At 36.3% G+C, this 19188-nt stretch overlaps 2 protein-coding genes across 3 annotated transcripts; both read left to right on the plus strand.

The window, feature by feature from the left end:
• The first annotated feature begins 256 nt into the window (after positions 1-256).
• Positions 257-9508, plus strand: LOC130973824 (uncharacterized). The gene is made up of 11 exons (XM_057898498.1): positions 257-522; positions 593-1221; positions 1343-1503; positions 2368-2428; positions 3714-3779; positions 3879-3964; positions 4132-4195; positions 5888-6100; positions 7977-8042; positions 8750-8829; positions 8918-9508. The coding sequence occupies exons 1-11, from the start codon at positions 381-383 to the stop codon at positions 9033-9035; spliced, it is 1686 nt and encodes a 561-aa protein (XP_057754481.1). The 5' UTR covers positions 257-380; the 3' UTR covers positions 9036-9508.
• Positions 9509-10972: 1464 nt separating this feature from the next.
• LOC130973823 (lysM domain receptor-like kinase 3) lies at positions 10973-19179 on the plus strand. Of its 2 annotated transcripts, XM_057898496.1 has the most exons (12): positions 10973-11780; positions 13182-13215; positions 13312-13319; positions 13440-13601; positions 14639-14832; positions 15428-15517; positions 17531-17624; positions 17707-17858; positions 17942-18036; positions 18184-18322; positions 18551-18649; positions 18743-19179. In XM_057898496.1, the coding sequence occupies exons 1-12, from the start codon at positions 11144-11146 to the stop codon at positions 18905-18907; spliced, it is 1869 nt and encodes a 622-aa protein (XP_057754479.1). In that variant the 5' UTR covers positions 10973-11143; the 3' UTR covers positions 18908-19179. The 2 variants fall into 2 exon arrangements, with proteins under 2 accessions (XP_057754479.1, XP_057754480.1); XM_057898497.1 differs by lacking the exons at positions 13182-13215; positions 13312-13319 and having other exon boundaries at positions 10974-11780.
• Positions 19180-19188: the final 9 nt, after the last annotated feature.

Raw genomic sequence — 19188 nt, forward strand, 5'->3', positions numbered from 1 at the left:
TTAATTCAAATTTTGTCACATCATTCACTCATCACACATCCACGCTAGCGACTTAACGTGCCACATCAGCGTTCCGTTAACAGAACTATCGACAAGGGCAAACGTGAGTCATGATTCAATATTTGAGAATTTTAATTGGGTAACTATAAATTTTGGGGTCCAAATTTAGGCCCCTCGAAAATTTCAGGGGCCAAAATGGATTCAACTCTATTTAATCTTAATGAAAATGAACGGAACTCTCACATAGTCACATGTTGAGACAATTTAATTGAAAGTTTGAAAGAATGCGTATGCGTAGTTATTAGTTAATGATAGAGTGAGCAAAACCCTCCAAAACCCTTGTACTTCATTCACTCATCTGCAAAGATCAGATCAAAGACATGGTGAAGAAGCCATGGAGAATCATTCCCAGACCCCTCCTTGAAACAATCCTTAACAACCACGCACAGCACCATCGCGTCCCCCAGCCTCTCATCCTCCACGGCCCCAGAGGCGTCGGAAAAACAACCCTCCTCCTCGACCGTACTCTTTCTCTCTCCCTCTCAACAATTTCACTCTCTCTTCCCTTCTTGAATTCTTCCATTCTTTGCAGGTTTGCTCACTGACTGGAACAAAGCTCCTCATTTCACCGGCTACGTCGACTTTGCGCAATCTGTTGAAGGCCAGTTCCCGTGGGCGTCGTGGTCCAGCTGTCCGCCGCCTTCTATCTCCGACTGCCGGAAAAGCCTCGAACAATGCCTTGAGTCCATGGCTGAAAGAGGTGTCCGGATGGGCACCATCACCGCTCAGCAGGTATTTGCCACTCTCAGCAAATGGCACGGCCTCACCGGGGCTCTCCGCACCGTGTTGCTCGCCGGCGGCAGTGCTTCGAAGTCCCCTGTCCCTAACAACAGGGCGGCCTCACCCGCAGTGCTGTGGGACCGGGCGATCTTTGCAATGTCCGCTCGCTGCGATGCTGCCGAGATTGACAGAATTTTAGGGTTCGGGGAGAAGGAGAAGGTTTCCTTGTCTGTAGAGGAGGCTTCTTATTTCAAGGAGGCGGTTGTGGCGCTGAAGCTGGCGAAGAAGGTGCTCGATGTTCAGCAAGGGTGGAGGGCTAATGCCATTGCTCATATGAACCGGACTGGCGTGTTCTCAAGGAGTTTGACGCATTCTTCTACTGATTGGCCTTGTTTGTTGTTGGAGCTGTTATCACAAGCTGCTGAGGTGGACCATTTCCAGGTATGCAATGCAATGGTGGAGTTAACTTCTCTGGTTACACATTGGACACAAGTAATTCAACTGGATTTTCCTGCTTTTGTATAATGCTTCAAAATTTATAATCTGTTCTAGTCACTTGCAGCCGAAGTTAGTTCTTAATAATATCGAAGTTTTAAAGCATGCTACTGTAAATGATGATATATCAGTTAGCGGACCACTGTATCATGATAGTCTGATATGGCGTATAATTGCTTTGGGTGCGAATGAGCGTATTCTGCCCGTGATCTTGGTGACATCTGACAGGTGATTTTCTGTATTTCAGATTCACTTTCTTTGCCCCTTCTAATGTTGTCAAGAATAGGTATAAAAAATTCTTTGTAACTGTAAACTGTCACTGGAATTTAATTAAAACCTTTTAGCTGTTCCGGCTCCAAATTTTATGGCTATGAAACTTGCTTGCTTCCAAAATGAAAAGTCAGATTCAGAATTTCAGAAAAAAGTGCACTTTCCATTGGCTGATGAGCTGGGATTCTGTAAAATAGGCATAGATGGATTGTTGAATTTCGCTGGTTTTACTGTAAGAATTTTTAGACTTTGTTAAATAGTGTACAAGTGAATTTTTAGATACTAGGAATCCTTTTATTACTTTTATTTACGGAATGTGCTCAAATTTTATACTCAACTTCCGAGTATAAAGTCATATAATAGGGGGAATGGAAGAAAATGATGCAAAGTACATTATCGGATATGTATACTAGAATAGGTAGAAACAATTTCTAGGACGTTCCTCTTTGCAACTCAGAACTTTTGTAGATCTTTATGATGGTTAATTGCAGTGGATTATGATTTCTGTTGTAAGAAGACATTTATCAAAAAGAGTTATTTATTTTTTATGTTCACTCGAGAATTAAATATTTGGTATGGTCAGTGGTCTAAGCTGATTTCTATCTCAGCTATACTCCACTACTTGGTTCATTGCATTTTTATGTTCTTGTGTTTCTGAGTCCAGGGTTATTTTCATCATTCAGTCTAGTTTATTACTTCTCTTCCCTCTACCTTCTTTTTTCCTATTCTTCCTCAATTTCATTTAATATCTTCACTAACTGGAATATCTTGCGTGGGCCTGTTTCCATTCTATTGTATCTTATACCTTGTTGTTTGCTTCAGCTACTATTCATATGAAGCATTCTTGGAGTTTGGATATAAGGATATATTCATATCACGCGAGGTACTTGGATAACTACTCTCTCTCTCTCTCTCCACACACCCCCGCACGTGCGCACATATAGAGGACCCAGAGATTAAATGTTGGAATTTGGAACTAGATATGTGTTTTACAAATGTTCATGTTACCAGATATCGTTGAGTTATGCATCGAGTCATTGCCCAGGAAAAGTAGGAATAATCTGCAGCATTTTTGTTTGAAATCTCTCTCTGTCTGCCTTTTCTCTGTGTAATAAATGACATATAGTAATGGAGTATATTAAATTCTTAGTTAAACCTTAACAAAATGAAATCTTAAATGAACATTTACTTGCCAATAGATCTTCTCTGTTCTGTTCGTTGCAAACATATCCCTTTCTTTTATTCTTCCCTTCCTTCCAACCTATCTATTTTTCACATGCTGAATGCAACCCTTGCCCTGCTTCTGCTAATAATCTTTTTATGGAATCAATGAGATTGTAACAATAATGCATTTGACCCTTGTTCTGCATCATTGTAGTTTTATGCATGTTTCAACAGAAGGAAATCACTATCCAATTCTTGCCGAATCTGTTTATAAACTTGACTGTACACTTTACATTTTGGTGCTGAAAACTTGGTGAGAAATGCACTGAACCCATGCAAGAAGAGCTTTCTGAAGTAGTCATGGATATCACATGCATTAGGGCATTCATGTATTTACCTAGACTTTGCTATAGGGGAGGGAGGACCGAGCAAGGCGTGCTTTGTAGATTGAGGAATTTAATGTAGATCACACTATTTCTAAGGCTGGGAGTTGGGATTCTCATTTTTTTCCCTTTTAATTTTCAAGTCGGATTGTTATTTCTCTCCTACAATTTCTTTTAAGGAGCTAGTGCCCCCTTTTCTCTAGCAGTAAAATGGTGCGTTTTCAATTATGTATGGCTTCAGAATAGAGAGGGATGGGTAGAGAGAGAATCTGCATGAGTTGAGATCTATCTGTTACAGAGTATTATACATACAGCTAGATTTGGGTAGCAGTTCAACAATGGTGTTTATCTGTTTGTGATCCTTTGAGCAAGCTATACATGGGTTGAATAGTAAAAGTCACTACAGTTTCTATAGTTGGCACTGGGGTTTAAACCCCTGCGGATCAATCCTTGATAATACTTTATCACTTGACTTCTGAGAGAGTATGTGTCTGGACTTTGGTTATGAAGTTTTTCTGTGTGAGAACTCTTGTGTATTCTGACAATATCTGTCTGTGACATTTTATGTTTGTCATATATTCTTTAATTTATATCATTAATTCAACAATTTTTTGTTGGTAGACCTTTGGATGGACTCCACAGGAAGCTAAAATGCATATGGTCCCTGATTATTTCAGTCATAAAGAAGTGAGGATATTACTTTTTTCTCAGATAACTTTACATTTATTTTGGTGTTTAAGTTACAGAAATTTTTGCAATTTTTAACTTGTGGTTCCTAAATGTCAGTGGAATGTAATTGCTGAGGTACTTGGGCCAAACCCTCGACATCTCTTTGAGCTTTATGCACTTAAGCAAAGTAAATATTACGAAAAGTAAGAATTATTTTTTCATTGTTTGATTTATTTTTGTCATCTAATATGTAGCCTGACAGTAGTATACCATTAAGCACGTGTAAGTGCTTTATGTTGTATAGCTGCGTATTCTTTACATCTACCTTTTGCTGTATTTCTCAGTAGTTGATGCTTTTGTTGAACTGTAGGATAACGGAAGACAAGGCTAGTACTTTTGAGGATATTGTAGATGCATATTTAGCGTATTTGCAAGTAAGTTTCAAATAATGAGCATGGGATACATCTTCTTTCTTGACCTTATTTGTCTATTCTCTGACATGAAATGCTTCTATTTACATTCAGTTAAATTGTGTCTGGGTATATTGGTATCTTTTTCTTTAGTCTATCCTCAAGATCAAGGAAGGAGAGAAGAAAAATTATAGCTGCTAAAATCTGCTTAAAAGGTATCCAAAACCTGTTTCTTTTAAACACAATGATGGAACTGATCAATCGGGTGAACTGGTTTGCTTGATAGGATGCTGGAACTTTATGTTAATAACCATCTCTTTAACATAATCTGGTGCTTGAGTGGCATTATGTTTGGTGGTTACCGTGATCAATGTGGCTTGGACAATGTAGGGCTAGCAATCTGCCGTTGAAGGGTTGAGGATTTGTATATGTATGTCTATATATATATCCGGTATTAATTTGGAAGGTCAGGACTAGTGTGAATTTAGAATTTGGGTACAGAATCTACTTTTTCAATCTGGGATGGCCTGTCTTAGGTGTGAGGGCAAACAGCTTGATCTATTAGGTTTTGGGTAGTTACACTGAATTTTCTTGAGGTTAGGCAATATTACACAGGGCATCCCTCCATCTGTGAAAGTATACCTAACCTCCCATGAGATTTTTTTATTTTATTTTTTAAACTTTTCCAAAGATATCCACCACTGGATGTAGTGACTTATCCCTTCACCATAGGTCATCCAGTTAAGGGCAAACTGCTGGCCATAGGATGTTTTCCACGTCTAAGGTGGGATTCAAACTCACCTCCCATGAGATTTTAATTATATGACATTTGGTACCTTTCAGTTTTTGTAAAATGTGACACTGACATCCCTTATAAACACGACACTAACTGCCGCTCATGATTTGTATCCTTGACAAATCTAGGGATTTCATCTGTAGTTTATTATCTGAAGTCAGTGTAACCTACCTTTAGTTTTTTGGGTAATATCTAAGGTGTATTCATCATGTGAGAAAAAGTCGAGCTAAGAAGAGTTCATCAGCTAGAAGGATACCAAGAAAAACCCTAAATGAATCCAATAAAATTGATTCAGATCGAACTGCCATTTCTGGAAACATTGTTTGTGGCTGATATAATGGGCATTGTTTGATCCATAGAAGATGAAACTAATGGGAAAAAATACTAGTTAAACTACTAGCGACACCTATCCTATTGTATACTGTTAAGAACCTGTGTATGCTTTTTATGGGAGAGAATGAGAAAGACTAAGGGTATTTTGGAAACTAGTATTTTAACTAACTCAGCCAATTTGGCAGACTAGTGGTGTATGGACAATGCTATTTTAGGGTAGAGGTGAGAGGTTATTTAGGGAGGTGGGAGAGACAGTGAGGAGATTATCTCATACAAATTTGGAAATAGAATTAAGGCCAGGAGAGTGAGTCTTTTGAAGGCTCAGGAACTATTGCTAGTTTGCTACGACCTTCAGTGTTAATACTTTCTTGAAGGATGAGGTTTACACCCCATTGGTGTGGATCAAATCCGGAGGTTTTCAATTATATGTACTGTTCGATGCATCCACTGGTAATGGATGTATTGATATTATTAACATATACTACTAGAGGATACTGTTCTGAATATGTGAATTTTGCCTTTTCTATACTTGGGAAAAATATATATTCCGTCCATTTTAGGTTTAAACATTAAACAACTTCATTCAGATTACCGTCCTGAATCCGGCGATGGATAGAGCATTGGAGATCTTGCAAAAGTTTGCGATTGATGTATGCAATGGAGAGGTTTCAAAAGACAGATTACGTTTTGGTGCCCCTTGGAGGTGTCCACCACAAATTGATGATCCTATATTGCGCATGGAGTGGGCAAAGCTTCAGTTAATGGATTTCGTTCAAGCTCTTGTCAACACAGAATTTGGAGTAAAGTTTCCTAACTCTCTAAGTTTATATGCTGCCAGTATGTTGCATCAGTTCTATTGAAAAATGAATAATATTGGCGGAAAATAATCTTCACATAAACATGTACACATGGATATGAAATTGTAAAATCAAAGGATGGTGTCCCTAATGTTGAAATTCTATTTGTTAAAGAAGTATATTTTGCTTGAAATGTTAATGGAGGAGAGGAACAAGAAGCTTAGTGTTTGTAATGGTGCACCTAACAAACAAGGACGCTGCTTGAAAGTTAGTTATTCATTCTTAGTATATCCTCATATCTGATTAGTGTATCTAATGATGTTGCTGATCAGCAAATATTTGATATCCACTTGAGTGTACTTGTATGAAAGTGGATAAACTATCATTAACTATAAAATGGGAAAACAGGAAAATATTAGCATTTTAATTTATTTGTTTAAATTTAAAACTGAAGGCTTTGCTTATTTAAGTCAAAAGGGGAAATATTTAACAACAAAAACGTCATTTGAATAGATAATGATTGATATTATTATTACCTTGGTTATCTTTATTTGCATTTGTTTATGTCTTTTTCCTTTTTTGTTGTAATTTTTTTTATATGGTTTCTGTGGGAGAAGGAATTGAGAAGGGTTTCCATGGTTGTTTATTAGGATTTATAATTGTAGTTGACCCATTAACTAGAAAAAATAATATTGCCTTTGATGTTCATTAAATATAGATGTATTTTATAATGTGAAAATTGTAGCTGTTAAATGGGTTTTCTTTTTTTTTTTTTTGTTTCTTTTCCCACTAATCATTTGGTTCTCAAATAAATATGGAAAAATTGGAGAAATCTTACTTCACTAAATTATTTGCAGCTGGGGAGATCAAAGCGAGTTAAATCCTCTTGGAGATTTAAATTGTTTGAATATCTCATAATGATAGTAGTCTCTACTGCATAAAAGATGATAGAATCTCGCCTTAAGCACCCTTCACCTGTAAAAGCTCTTGCTACAGAGTTGATTAGATGGAGAATAGTACAATAGCTTGAGGTATATAGGGAGTCCAATTGAAACTATTAATAAATATTTAGATCCGTCTACTCTTCTTAAATATAGGTTATGATAGGACAGTAGCACCATGGGATACTTGTAGCGAAAGCCAATCTCATTTTTCTAGGGGAACAAGATTGGTTGCTTTTGTGAAATTGTCATAATGTTGAGTATTTTGATCATAACAAGATTCTTTATTTCTTTCTGTTCAAAAGAACAAGAGTTTTTTGACGATAACCGTAGGCACAAATCAGGTATATTTGTGTAAGATCTGGGAGCAATTTGATGAATAATCACTCCTAAAGTAGGAACTGAAATGTTTGTCCCCTCTCTAGATCTGGCATCATGATATCAGATCAGTAGGGTAGAACAAGTAGAAAAAGTAGCACAAGATGAAAAGAAAACAATTTAATTTTCCCCAATTCCCCTAGTTACTTCTTCCCTCCCAGCTGTCTTTTCTTTCTTCTCCTCAAGTCAGCATTAAGTTCTATTTGCTTAATGTAAATATTCTTGTTAGTTTCCAGTTATGGCCTTTTATCATTGGGGGAGGTGGGAAGCATTGTGCTTTGATAATAAGCATCCAAGGATGCATTGATAGTTGACAACCGGCGATTGAACAATAAAGTGTAAACTTAAATGATAGGGTTGATGTAATCAATATAGAGAATATAGTTACCCTAGTGGCAATAAAATCTAAATATTCCAACATGATCTGTAAGGAAGTATTATCAATAGATTTGCATATTTGAACTAATGGAACGCACTGCGCTTTATTTATGTTTACTGATCCTGTAAAACTGTGCTTAGATTAGAATATACTAATGAAGATATTCATAATCTTCCGACAGGTTAATTACCGAATAGATTATAGCGAAGAAATATTGGACGACCCGTCTGCTGTTGCATTATTGGAGGTACATAATCTTTGTTCTTATGCATTCTATTTCAGGGAAGACCAGTGGCCTCTTCCAAGATCTTTCTTCCTAGTTGTTAAGTTATTCATAGATCATGTAGTTGGATATTTTGGAATTTTCTCTGCCCATCTTTTACAGTTATTTATAAAATTGCTTCCTTTAATTATTTTAATTTTATATTCTGTTGTCTCTTATCAAGTGATTTTTATGTCTAACTTTTTATTTGCATCCAAAATGGTTTTAACTTTATTACGTGACATTTACTTCAAATATATGTAAATCGAAATTCATGTGATTTTGATTGGCTTTGGCTCTAACTGTTATCAAATAAATGGGCAAGCCCATATATATTTTGTCCAATTTTCGGGTTCTCCAAAGGGGGCTTGGAATTTGTGATCTCAAATCTCTCTTAATTTGGATAATAAACCTCGATTATAAGACCTAGCCTTCCAAGCTATTATTTCCGTTAAACTGTGCTTACCTCTCCAGGATTGGTTATTCTTTCTAACATTTCCAATAAAATAGAACTGGATATAATATGGGTTGGTGACCAGAATGTATATGGACAGAAGTTTTAGGTTGGTAGTATGAATGCCTTAAATTTGTGAAAAACTGTCTGAAAAATTCACAGTATCATGTGTTATAAGAAACTTTGTAAAAGTAAATCTCTGCTGTTTTTTTTTTTTTCACTTTCTGTTCTCTTGTAGGTTGGGTTGCTTTATGCTCAACGGGATCCGCCCTTCCTTCGTCCAATATCTAGAGGAATTGAGAGGTGTATAGTGAGATGGTAACAGTTTTTCTAGGCTAAATCTAAATATCGGATTCTAAACTTGAAAAGATTAGTATCCTTATTTAAACTGTTACATGTTTTGAAGGTTTGTCCAGCAGCAGATGCAGCTGAGGTTCCCCAACAAGATTCAATTTTTGTGCCACAGAATAATTCGTGGACGTTACTATCGCCATTTGATGGTACAGCCAGGCAACAAATACTAGAGCATGGGCGTGGAGGTAGTCAAGGTAGCCAAAGGCGAAAGGTGCCCTTACGGCGTTGGGAGACCTACAGGGTCTGAAGCTAGAAGTGTCAAGGTGCATGACTAATTAAAGAAAGGCCCTTCATATGACGGAAATTTTGAAGCATAGATTCTAAAAGTCCCCAGGAAAATTCATTGAGCATGAACTAGAGGCATTCTATTCTATTGAATTTATAGTTTATTCCCTTTTGAATGGGTAGTTACCCTTGAAAGTTCCCCAATAATAAAGCAATAAAGCAAATCATTCAAGGATAAGTAGAGGAGGAAATCTGGGAACTGCTGTATGTATATTATTAGATGATGTTTTTTTTTTTTTTCGTTGTCCAATTGTTTTATTTCCTGCATATTAGATGACTGTTCTAGTTTGGTTGTTTTATATGCCTACTTACAATAAACTAAGAATTTCTAAAAGAATTTAACAAAGACATGAATTCAACAACTTGTTGGGATTCATTTACTCCAAGAGTTGCACTAAAGGATTTATTTCCAATATCGTGTGGATTATTGCTTTCTTCCATATCAACTGCCGGTCTAAAAAAAGTCATCTTATAAAAAAACATTCAAAAGAACATCCACAAGTATACATAAAAGAACCTCCAAAATTATAGAAACATAACATCCAAAGTTACCAAGGTAGAAACATATTGATCTTACATTTTTTCTGTTTTTTGTTTTTTCATGGCTTTTTTGATTGATTTGTCCAACTCTATACTAAGTCATTTTTTCGTAGGACAACCCTTGGTTGACATGCTTGTGGGTCCTTGTAAGTTGTTGACACTAACACTACGTTTGGTTACTTATATTAAGAGACAGAGATATCGAGATAAATTTAAAAGATATAGACACAATATATATATATATATACACACGTTTTATGTTACTTATATTAAGAGACAGAAATATCGAGACAAATTTAAAAGATATAGACACAAAATACATATATACGTTTTATGTTTGGCAAAGTAAATACACAAGACACATAAAACACTAAAAAATCCATAATGTCCAAACTTTGGGTTAATAGTTAAATTTGTCTTGAAAGATCACTTATTTTTTAAATTAGTTTTCAAAAGATTTTTTTTAGTCATATTAGTCTTTAAAAGATAAAACAAGTCAAATTGGTCATTACGTTAGTTAGATGATGACGTGTTACGTTAAGTGTCACGTGGCATAATGACGTGATAGGTTAATGCCACGTGTCACAAGATGATTGATTGACGTATTAGGTCAGTGACACCTAGTACACCATATGTCACTTGACATGTAAAAAAGTTATTTATAATCAAAATAGAGAAAAGCCTTAAAAAACGCATCTTAAGCGAACCACTTTGTAACTAAACATTTTCCCAAAATCGAGTCTTCCTTCTATCACACACCTCCATAGCTAACCTAGCAATCATCTTATCTCTCACATTATGGTCCTTAGACTGCAACTGAGAAACATCCTTTCATGGACCTCCTCGACTAAGCAATATCTGAGCTGACAATATCCTATTCGGGTTCAAGTTATGATAAGAGCACACAATCTTCTTCCATAACAGGCACTCTTCTTTGGAGAAACGCCACCACCACTTAAAAAGGAGAGTTGTGTTCCTTATCACGGCATCACCTACTCCAATTTTCCCAACTTTTTAGGAACCTGAATCACTTTCCACTTGATTAGTGCCATTTCATGTCTGCCTTCCTTCTTGTTCCATAAAAATTTTCTCTGTAGCAAAATCAACTTCTTTGTTATTGTCTTCGACATCTTATACAGACTCAAATAGTACACTGACAAACTATTTAATATAGACTAAAAATAATTAAATAATTTAATTGAGGTGACTAAATTTTTATTTATAACTAAGATTCCACCTTGAAAATGGTGGAGACTCATTCAAACAATTACAAGCCTGCGGAGTAGAAAAAACTAAATCGGAATCAAAAACTAAAAAGGGAACTGTCAACCTTCTCTTTCCGCGTCAAAACTTCATTTCACCTGGTCAACTCTGCAGAACACAAGAACACATTTCCAAATCAACAAACCCCAACCCAACACTTCGTTCTTCTTTTCTCTGCCTCTCTCTCTGGATGGAACCCAGACATAGGTTTGTATCTGTGCTCTTGCAGTTGTTGCTGCTGGGTTGCGTTCTTTACGGCGCGGAATCTCAGTGCAGCAAGGGCTGTCCCCTAGCTCTAGCTTCCTACTACATGTGGACAGGCTCCAACTTGACGTACGTTTCAGAGATCATGAAATCCAACGTCCTCTCGGATCCAAACGACATAGTCAACTACAACAAAGACACGATTCCCAACAAGGACAGTGTTCAAGCCTCCATAAGAGTCAACGTTCCGTTCCCATGCGACTGCATCAACGGCGAGTTTCTAGGTCACACTTTCCAGTACGATATCCAGAGCGGGGACACGTACGAGCATGTGGCGACTAACAATTACGCCAATTTGACGAACGTGAATTGGCTGAGGAAGTTCAACAGTTATCCTCCTAACAACATCCCTGACACTGGAACCCTTAACGTTACCGTTAACTGCTCCTGTGGGAACAGACAAGTGGCGAATTATGGTTTGTTCATCACGTATCCACTTAGGCCTGGGGACACCTTACAGGCTGTGGCAAAGAATCAGAGTGTTGACGCTTTCTTGCTTCAGAAGTACAATCCCTCTGTCAATTTCAACCAAGGCTCTGGCCTTGTTTATATTCCAGGCAAAGGTAACCCTTTCTCAAATACCCTTTTTTCTTCTCTTTGGTGCTCTTGGTTTGTTTTTGTTGACACTGTTAGGAAGGTAAGAGAGAAGAGTAGAAATTTTTTTTGTCTATATTCAAGTTGTTTAGAATGATATAATATATGAGGGTATTTATAGGTTAGTAAAGTCGTAATATTTTATAATAAATATTCAGATATATTAAATAATTATAATAAATGCTAATTGATCTTAATATATTCTAACAGACACCACATAAATATTTTTGGTTGCGGTGAGACAAAGATAGGAGAGACGATATTTACATGAATTTACTAATTAAGTAGCGTACTGCGTACCAATTCATCTATGTATCGAAGCGTCACATGTATATTTTTCGCATAAGATATTTTATATATGGCGTACTGCATACTGTGAACCCATTTCTATACCGGAAATGTATTGCATTCCATGTAACTATGGGAGATACATGGTCATAGTTTTGTGAATTTACCAAGGCTTTTTTCGCTAACTGAATTGCCTATTGGATTACCATTAATGATGGTGACAGTACTGGTCCCAGACTAAGACTTAGAGGAAAATTAATAAACATAGAAGGGGAAACCGCAGCTATGGATGTTTGGATTTTGGAAGTGGTAAAACAAAGAAGCAAGTCCATAAGAGATTAAAGAAAGAAGTGAAGAGATGAAAAGTTAAAAGGGTGGATCCAAACTAAGAAGAGAAGTGAATAAAATAGGTTTTTTGCTTCTCTTTTTTTCTTCTGTTAAGAAGGTACCAATTATTATACTAGAACGTACCGTGTACATATTGCATTGTAAGTTTGTAACTTTGGACACAGTGGGACTTAAATACATTATCATAAGAAAGGACACTAGTGTTCATTTTCTACTGTGTCTCAATTTCGGTCTCTTGTCCCACCCTATCCGTTATTCTAAAAGCGGCTTTTATTTTGTAATTGTGTGTTACTTTTTTGTGTGGGTTAGGAGATGCCGGTCTTCATTTTTCAGCATTGTTTTGCAACAATTATTAAGTCGAACTTGATTGGATGCCCTGATTATTTAGTTATAGGCTCTCCTTGAGTTGTGAATAAAAATAATGCCAAAGGAGGGGACAACAGTGCCTATTAGTTTACAATTAATTTTTGGCAATAGTAGAATGACTCGAGCCTAATATTAATTCAACAATGATTTTGGATTTGCTATTTTTTCCTTTTTCTTGATCCGTTCATGTTCATATAAGATCAGAATCAAACACATTTGATCATTTCCATAGTTACATTCTTGAAGCACAAGCACATTTGATGCTAGCAAACATCATTTTTATTTATCTGAATCTGGCTGTTACAGAGCATTTTCCTAGGTACTTCAGTTTCTATTCAAATGTTTTACTTCTTTGTGTCATTTTACAGATCAAAATGGTAGCTTTGTGTTTTTGCCATCCAGGTAAACTGTTACAGCACTTGTTATGCAATCTGCATGTAGTTGCTTTACCTTTCATTTGACTAAACTGACTGAATATCATATTATTTTCTTCTGCAGTTCTGGAGGTCTGACTTTCTTTCTTCTTGGAAAGTTGTTTTTGTGAGGATGATTGTCATTTCATATGATATTAATATAAGCTGCTGGTAATGCTACTTTAAGCTCATAATTTTATACTATATAAGCAGGTCTTGCTGCTGGGGCTATTGCCGGCATAGCCGTTGGTATAGTAGCTGGTCTTCTATTAGTGGCTGTTGGTATATATTTTGGACATTTCAGGAAAAAAAAGATGCAGAGGGAAGAATTGCTCTCGCAAGACTCCAAACCAATGTTCAGACAAGATGGTAAAGGTATGTTTATCTCTACTTATATTCTTTCAAACACCTTCCTTCCACTAACATAAGATGCTGATGAATGATACAGTGCTGAAACGTATACTTGACCTGAAAAAGTTAATCATTGAAATTAATAACTAAATAAACCTCATTAATATTTACTAAAATATATCTAACCAAAATAACCTCATTCATCCTTTCAATTGTAGCTCAGATGTCCCTGATCTAAATGAAATCTAAAAAGTTGAAAGTATAAACTATTTAACACTGTTATCATTGTCTTTTACATAGAATATGTTCTAGCTTAGTGTGTTAACTTTGTTACTAGAAAATTATTTGTGACACTAAACAAAAAATCTTAGGCAAAGAATCTAGATTTCGGATTCCATTTAATGTTATCTTTTGCATACATTGAATGAGATGTGTGCTATTCTTGTTTGAATTGGTTTCGTTTTGAATCTGTTTAGATCAGCCTTGTTTTAATGGCCCTCCTACAGTTTATATTTTTTTGATCTCGCTCTACCATATTTAGCAATATACCTTCCATTTGACATCATGAAGCCACATTTGCTAAGTCTCTATAAGCGTTTCTGTAGGTGTCATTCCAACTTTCTATATTTGTTCCTGCTCTCATATTTTGTTGTAACTCAAATTATTTGCCACAACAATTATTTCTCTGCTAACCTTTTTGTGTTGCCCTTGTTGGTGTAAAAATTGTGTTTTGTATATTTCAGATAGTAGAACAGTGGCCAAATAAATAGTCCAAGGGTACCGCTGTACATTAAACTATTCATAGAATTAGGGGGGAAATATTCCTCATAAGATAGATAGCAGAGAATCTGCTTTCCTGCAATAGCAGCTAAACTAAATAGGAAATAATCTACACTAATTTGTACACTAATGTCAAGATATTTATCCTGAAAGTGAGGTTTCAATCTTCAAATAATTCCCCTAATAATCTTCAATGAAACATCAACAGTTGGAACCTTCTACAACATTCACTTCCTTTCCCTCATAACTAAAGTTTGTGATGTGGTGCTTGTCTTTCTTAGATGAAACCTCGCGTAGTGCTGCTTATGAAGCTGCAGGGCCTGCTGGGCCTGGTACCATCACAGGCATAACAGTGGACAAATCAGTCGAGTTTTCATATGAAGAATTAGCAACTGCCACGAATAACTTCAATTTGGCTAATAAAATTGGTCAAGGTGGTTTTGGTGCTGTCTACTATGCAGAGCTGAGGGGAGAGGTTAGTATTCACATTCATCTTATCGAAGCAATTTTAAGGAAGTTTCAACCTGTTATTTACTGTTTTTGTTTGCGGAGGTTGTCATATTTGATGAATGAAGGATTTTGTTTTAGAGTAGTTGCTCCTTGCTAGTCAAAAGAAAATGGATGATAGAATTTACTATTAACTGATAGAAAGATTGATTTATGAAGAAGATAGATATCCTCGAATTATGGCAGAAAGTGGATGAAAAGATGTCGTGGTCTTATTGTAACTTGCAAACCAGTTCTTGTGAAGTAACATTGGGATAAATCAAGAGTTGTAACTTAATTAAACATTGGTTCCTAGTGCCTTTTTAAAAGGAAGTAATTCTTAATTAGTGCAGGACCTTATTTCCTAGAGCTAGTTATTAAATTAATTAAATTAAAGGATGTATCATGAGTCTAGAAATTCATAATCATGCATCATGACTATAAATTCTGTATCAATGCCTTACAATGCTTGGTAATGTTTTACAAGGATCAAAGTATTTTTGGTTCTTAAGAACCATTCCCTAGTGTTCTTTATATATAGAATCCTTATTCTCATTATAACAGCCAATATTCTGTGCCTGCAGAAAGCTGCAATCAAGAAGATGGATATGCAAGCATCAAAAGAATTTCTTGCAGAATTGAAAGTCCTGACACGTGTTCATCATCTAAACCTGGTATTAAATGCTTCAAAATTTTAAGTATTGTGTTTCTGAATTGTGTACCATGCAGGTGACATCAGAATAGTTTTAATAATGTCAGTGATGAGATCTAGTAATATCTTTGGCATAGACTTTTTTCCTCTAGAATATGTGTTTAGTAATTAGATTAGAGCACCATCCATAATTGTTATATTATACAAGTAACTAACTGAATATTGTTACTGGTGAATGCTATCTATTGCGTCAAAATTTGCCGATGTAGCACATTAAGTGACTCCACACTGACCACAGCACACATCTGACAATCCTAATTGACTATTAATATGACAAGTTTATGAAATTAGATCAAATCAATCCTGAATTGAGGGGGACCTTGAGGCATTGAAATTCCACAATTTGGAATTGATTTGATTTAATTTCATAAACTTATCATGTTAGCAGCCTATTAAGATTTTTAGGTGTGCGCTATGATGTCATTTAACATGTCATATCAGCAAATTCTGACGCTCTCAACAACGGGAGTGATGGAAGGACTAATATGACCAACTTAAAATCTTTGAAAGATGAACTTGATTAAAAAAAACTTTCAGGGACCAATTTGTAGACCGAGTGATCTTTTAGGGATGAATTTGACCATTTACTCTTTTTTGTTTCTGTTTCTTATTGAAACCATCGAAGGGGAGCCTTGGAGCAACGGTTGAGTTGTCTCCGTGTGACGTCAAGGTCAAGGGTTCAAGCCATAGAAACAGCCATTGATATAATTATCAAGTTAGGCTGTATACAAATCACCCTTTGGGTGCGGCTCTTCCTCCAACCCTGCGTTAATGCGGGATACTTGTGCACCGGGCTGTCTTTATTTATTTTTTGTTATTGAAACTATCCCAAAAACTGATATGCCCCTTACACGGGAGTGCAAGTGAATTATGAAAGATACACGAAGTTTAAGATAGGAAGCATAAGGTGCAAGGAAAAAGGGGGATTCAGTCATAGGAGAGTTGGGAGCCTGCAGTCTGCATCTCTTTTTTCTTTCCTTTCATTAAGTATGCTTTTACCCTGGTAATTGGAGCTCTTCTCGGTTTCTTTAATAATGACACATATCAGTACCTCTCAGAAGCTGTTTAATTTTCCACGCATGTTCAATTTATTTCCATTTCCAATTTTAAATCTTTATTTAACACCAAAAGAAAAACAGAAGGATGATGGAATACAGCGTACTATGGTTTTATCTGTCTCCAACATCTGTTTGTCAACCCCCCCCCCCTTGGATATCTGTTTGATCCTCTTTTGCTTGCGCATCACTCTTCTTCGCGGGTCCCTCAATGCCTTTTTCAAGCAAGCCTAGCCGATTGAACTACAACGGCCGAATGCTTCTCTTGATCGAGTGAGGGAGAGCGTACTTTCTCCTTACCAGTCGAGTGTCTTCCAACATCTGTTCTGGTGGTTGGAAGCTCTCTGACCTTGTTTCCAGGATATCTGGGATGATACTGGTACTTGTTTATAGGATTTTGGATCTTATGGACCCCTTTTGCCTATAAATCATGATTGGTAACACAAATTTTTATTTTGTGTTTCCCTTGAAGTTGGCAATTGCATTTTCATGTTTTCTGCCTATTTTTTGTCATTCATATATTCTACTACATTTTAGCATTCCTGTCTGTCCTGCACTCTAGTTGGGTTTCTTTTCAGCAGTTCCAGTTCCCCAATTTGTTTGTGGTAGTTCCAATCTTTTCCAGTTTGCTGTCTTTGGCTTTCTTTTGAGGAATTCAGTTCCATTTGACCTTCCACTGGTTCGTTTGCTTTCCATTTCACCAACATTTAGGCATAAACTGCTCGCTTCTGTTTACAAAACCTTCTAAGTATATTGTTCTTAAAATATGTTGTCGGGAGAACTTCTTGACATCGTTTGTCACTCCTCTTCGATATTTAGTGTATGTAAGTCTGCACAAGGATTCAATGGAGATGTGTTTTGTATTATAAAGTCTCAAACTCTTTTGGTGTGTGTCTCTGAAACTCTTCATTACCATCCAGGTGCGGTTGATTGGATATAGTATCGAGGGTTCGCTTTTCCTTGTCTATGAATACATTGAGAATGGAAACTTGAGTCAGCATCTCCGCGGTTCTGGTTAGATCAGCTCATGTGATTTTTATTTACAAATACTGTATTTCTAATTGTTGAGTTAATGCTGAAGCGATAATATTGCCAGGAAGAGAGCCATTGCCATGGGCTACCCGTGTTCAAATTGCATTGGATTCTGCCAGAGGTCTTGAATATATTCATGAGCATACAGTGCCTGTATATATTCATCGCGACATAAAGTCAGCAAATATATTAATAGATAAAAACTACCGTGGAAAGGTTCAATAAGTTTTCAGATCTTATCTTAATTTCTATTACTTGGATCCTTATCATAGATACTCATAAGATATTCATCTTTGTAGGTTGCCGATTTCGGATTGACTAAACTGACAGAAGTTGGAAGCTCATCACTTCCTACTGGTCGTCTTGTCGGAACTTTTGGATACATGCCTCCAGAGTATGATAACTTACGCTCTTTCAGTACGAGTGTTGTTAGTCATGCTAGATCTTTTAATCAAATCTGTTTGCCAAGTGATTTATTTGAGGTTGAAATCATTGATTTGATTGAAATTCAGTTAAGTAATTACCACTGTTATGTTTGAAGGTATGCTCAATATGGAGATGTATCACCCAAAGTAGATGTGTATGCTTTTGGAGTAGTTCTTTTTGAACTTATTTCAGCTAAGGAAGCTATCGTCAAGACAAGCGAATCTGTTGCTGACTCAAAGGGCCTTGTGGCTTTGGTGATCATAATTTCTTCACTCAAATTTTACAATTAAGGGGTGTGGTTAGAAGAATGCTTCATTCCTGGAAATTTTACACTAAAAACCTTACATCGGAATGATTTTACCATTCCCACGAATTTGAAAATTTTCATGAACCACATGCCTTCTTAGTCCTTTTCATTATTTTCTGCAATGAGTAACTGCCTAATCACAGTAAAATATATTAAAATTCTTTTTATAATGCAGTTTGAAGGAGTTCTTAGTCAGCCTGATCCTACAGAAGATCTTTGTAAACTAGTGGATCCAAGGCTTGGGGAAAACTACCCTATTGATTCAGTTCGCAAAGTGAGAATATTTGTTTGATTTGACTGTTTGAGCATTTATTTATTTAGTAATGATTTCAAGTCCTCAATCTACCATGACTTATTTGGCTTCCAGATGGCGCATCTAGCAAAAGCTTGTACACAGGACAATCCCCAACTGCGTCCGAGTATGAGATCCATTGTTGTTGCCTTAATGACACTTTCTTCAACTACTGATGATTGGGATGTTGGCTCCTTCTATGAAAACCAAAATCTTGTGAATCTCATGTCCGGAAGATAGGATGATACGACACTGAACATTTGACCATGTAAACAATTTGGGTAAGTTCAGAATACACGGGAATTCTTGAAACACATCAGTAAAAACTAGGAGGAATTTGTACATCTTAAAATTTTATTAGTCTGAACAAAGTAGAAAGGGTGGTGAGGTTAACATTTTCATCATTAATTTCAAGCAATGTACATAGTACATAAGCCATTGAGATATGTATGTTTATGCCCAGGTACATTCATCCCTTTTAAAGCTGTGTAATAAATCCAATTTGATCTCAAGATATTGTT

The sequence above is a fragment of the Arachis stenosperma genome, chromosome 4 (assembly GCF_014773155.1).
Source record: "Arachis stenosperma cultivar V10309 chromosome 4, arast.V10309.gnm1.PFL2, whole genome shotgun sequence".
Classification (NCBI taxonomy): Eukaryota; Viridiplantae; Streptophyta; class Magnoliopsida; order Fabales; family Fabaceae; genus Arachis; species Arachis stenosperma.

Bases quoted from the DNA above. Each gene is read 5' to 3' on its own strand.
- LOC130973824 (XM_057898498.1), top strand. From the start codon at position 381: ATGGTGAAGAAGCCATGGAGAATCATTCCCAGACCCCTCCTTGAAACA. The intron at 523-592 runs GTACTCTTTCTC...CATTCTTTGCAG, and splicing joins AACAACCCTCCTCCTCGACC to GTTTGCTCACTGACTGGAAC. The intron at 8,043-8,749 runs GTACATAATCTT...GTTCTCTTGTAG, and splicing joins CTGCTGTTGCATTATTGGAG to GTTGGGTTGCTTTATGCTCA.
- LOC130973823 (XM_057898496.1), top strand. From the start codon at position 11,144: ATGGAACCCAGACATAGGTTTGTATCTGTGCTCTTGCAGTTGTTGCTG. The intron at 13,602-14,638 runs GTATGTTTATCT...TGTCTTTCTTAG, and splicing joins GTTCAGACAAGATGGTAAAG to ATGAAACCTCGCGTAGTGCT. The intron at 18,037-18,183 runs GTATGATAACTT...TTATGTTTGAAG, and splicing joins TTTGGATACATGCCTCCAGA to GTATGCTCAATATGGAGATG.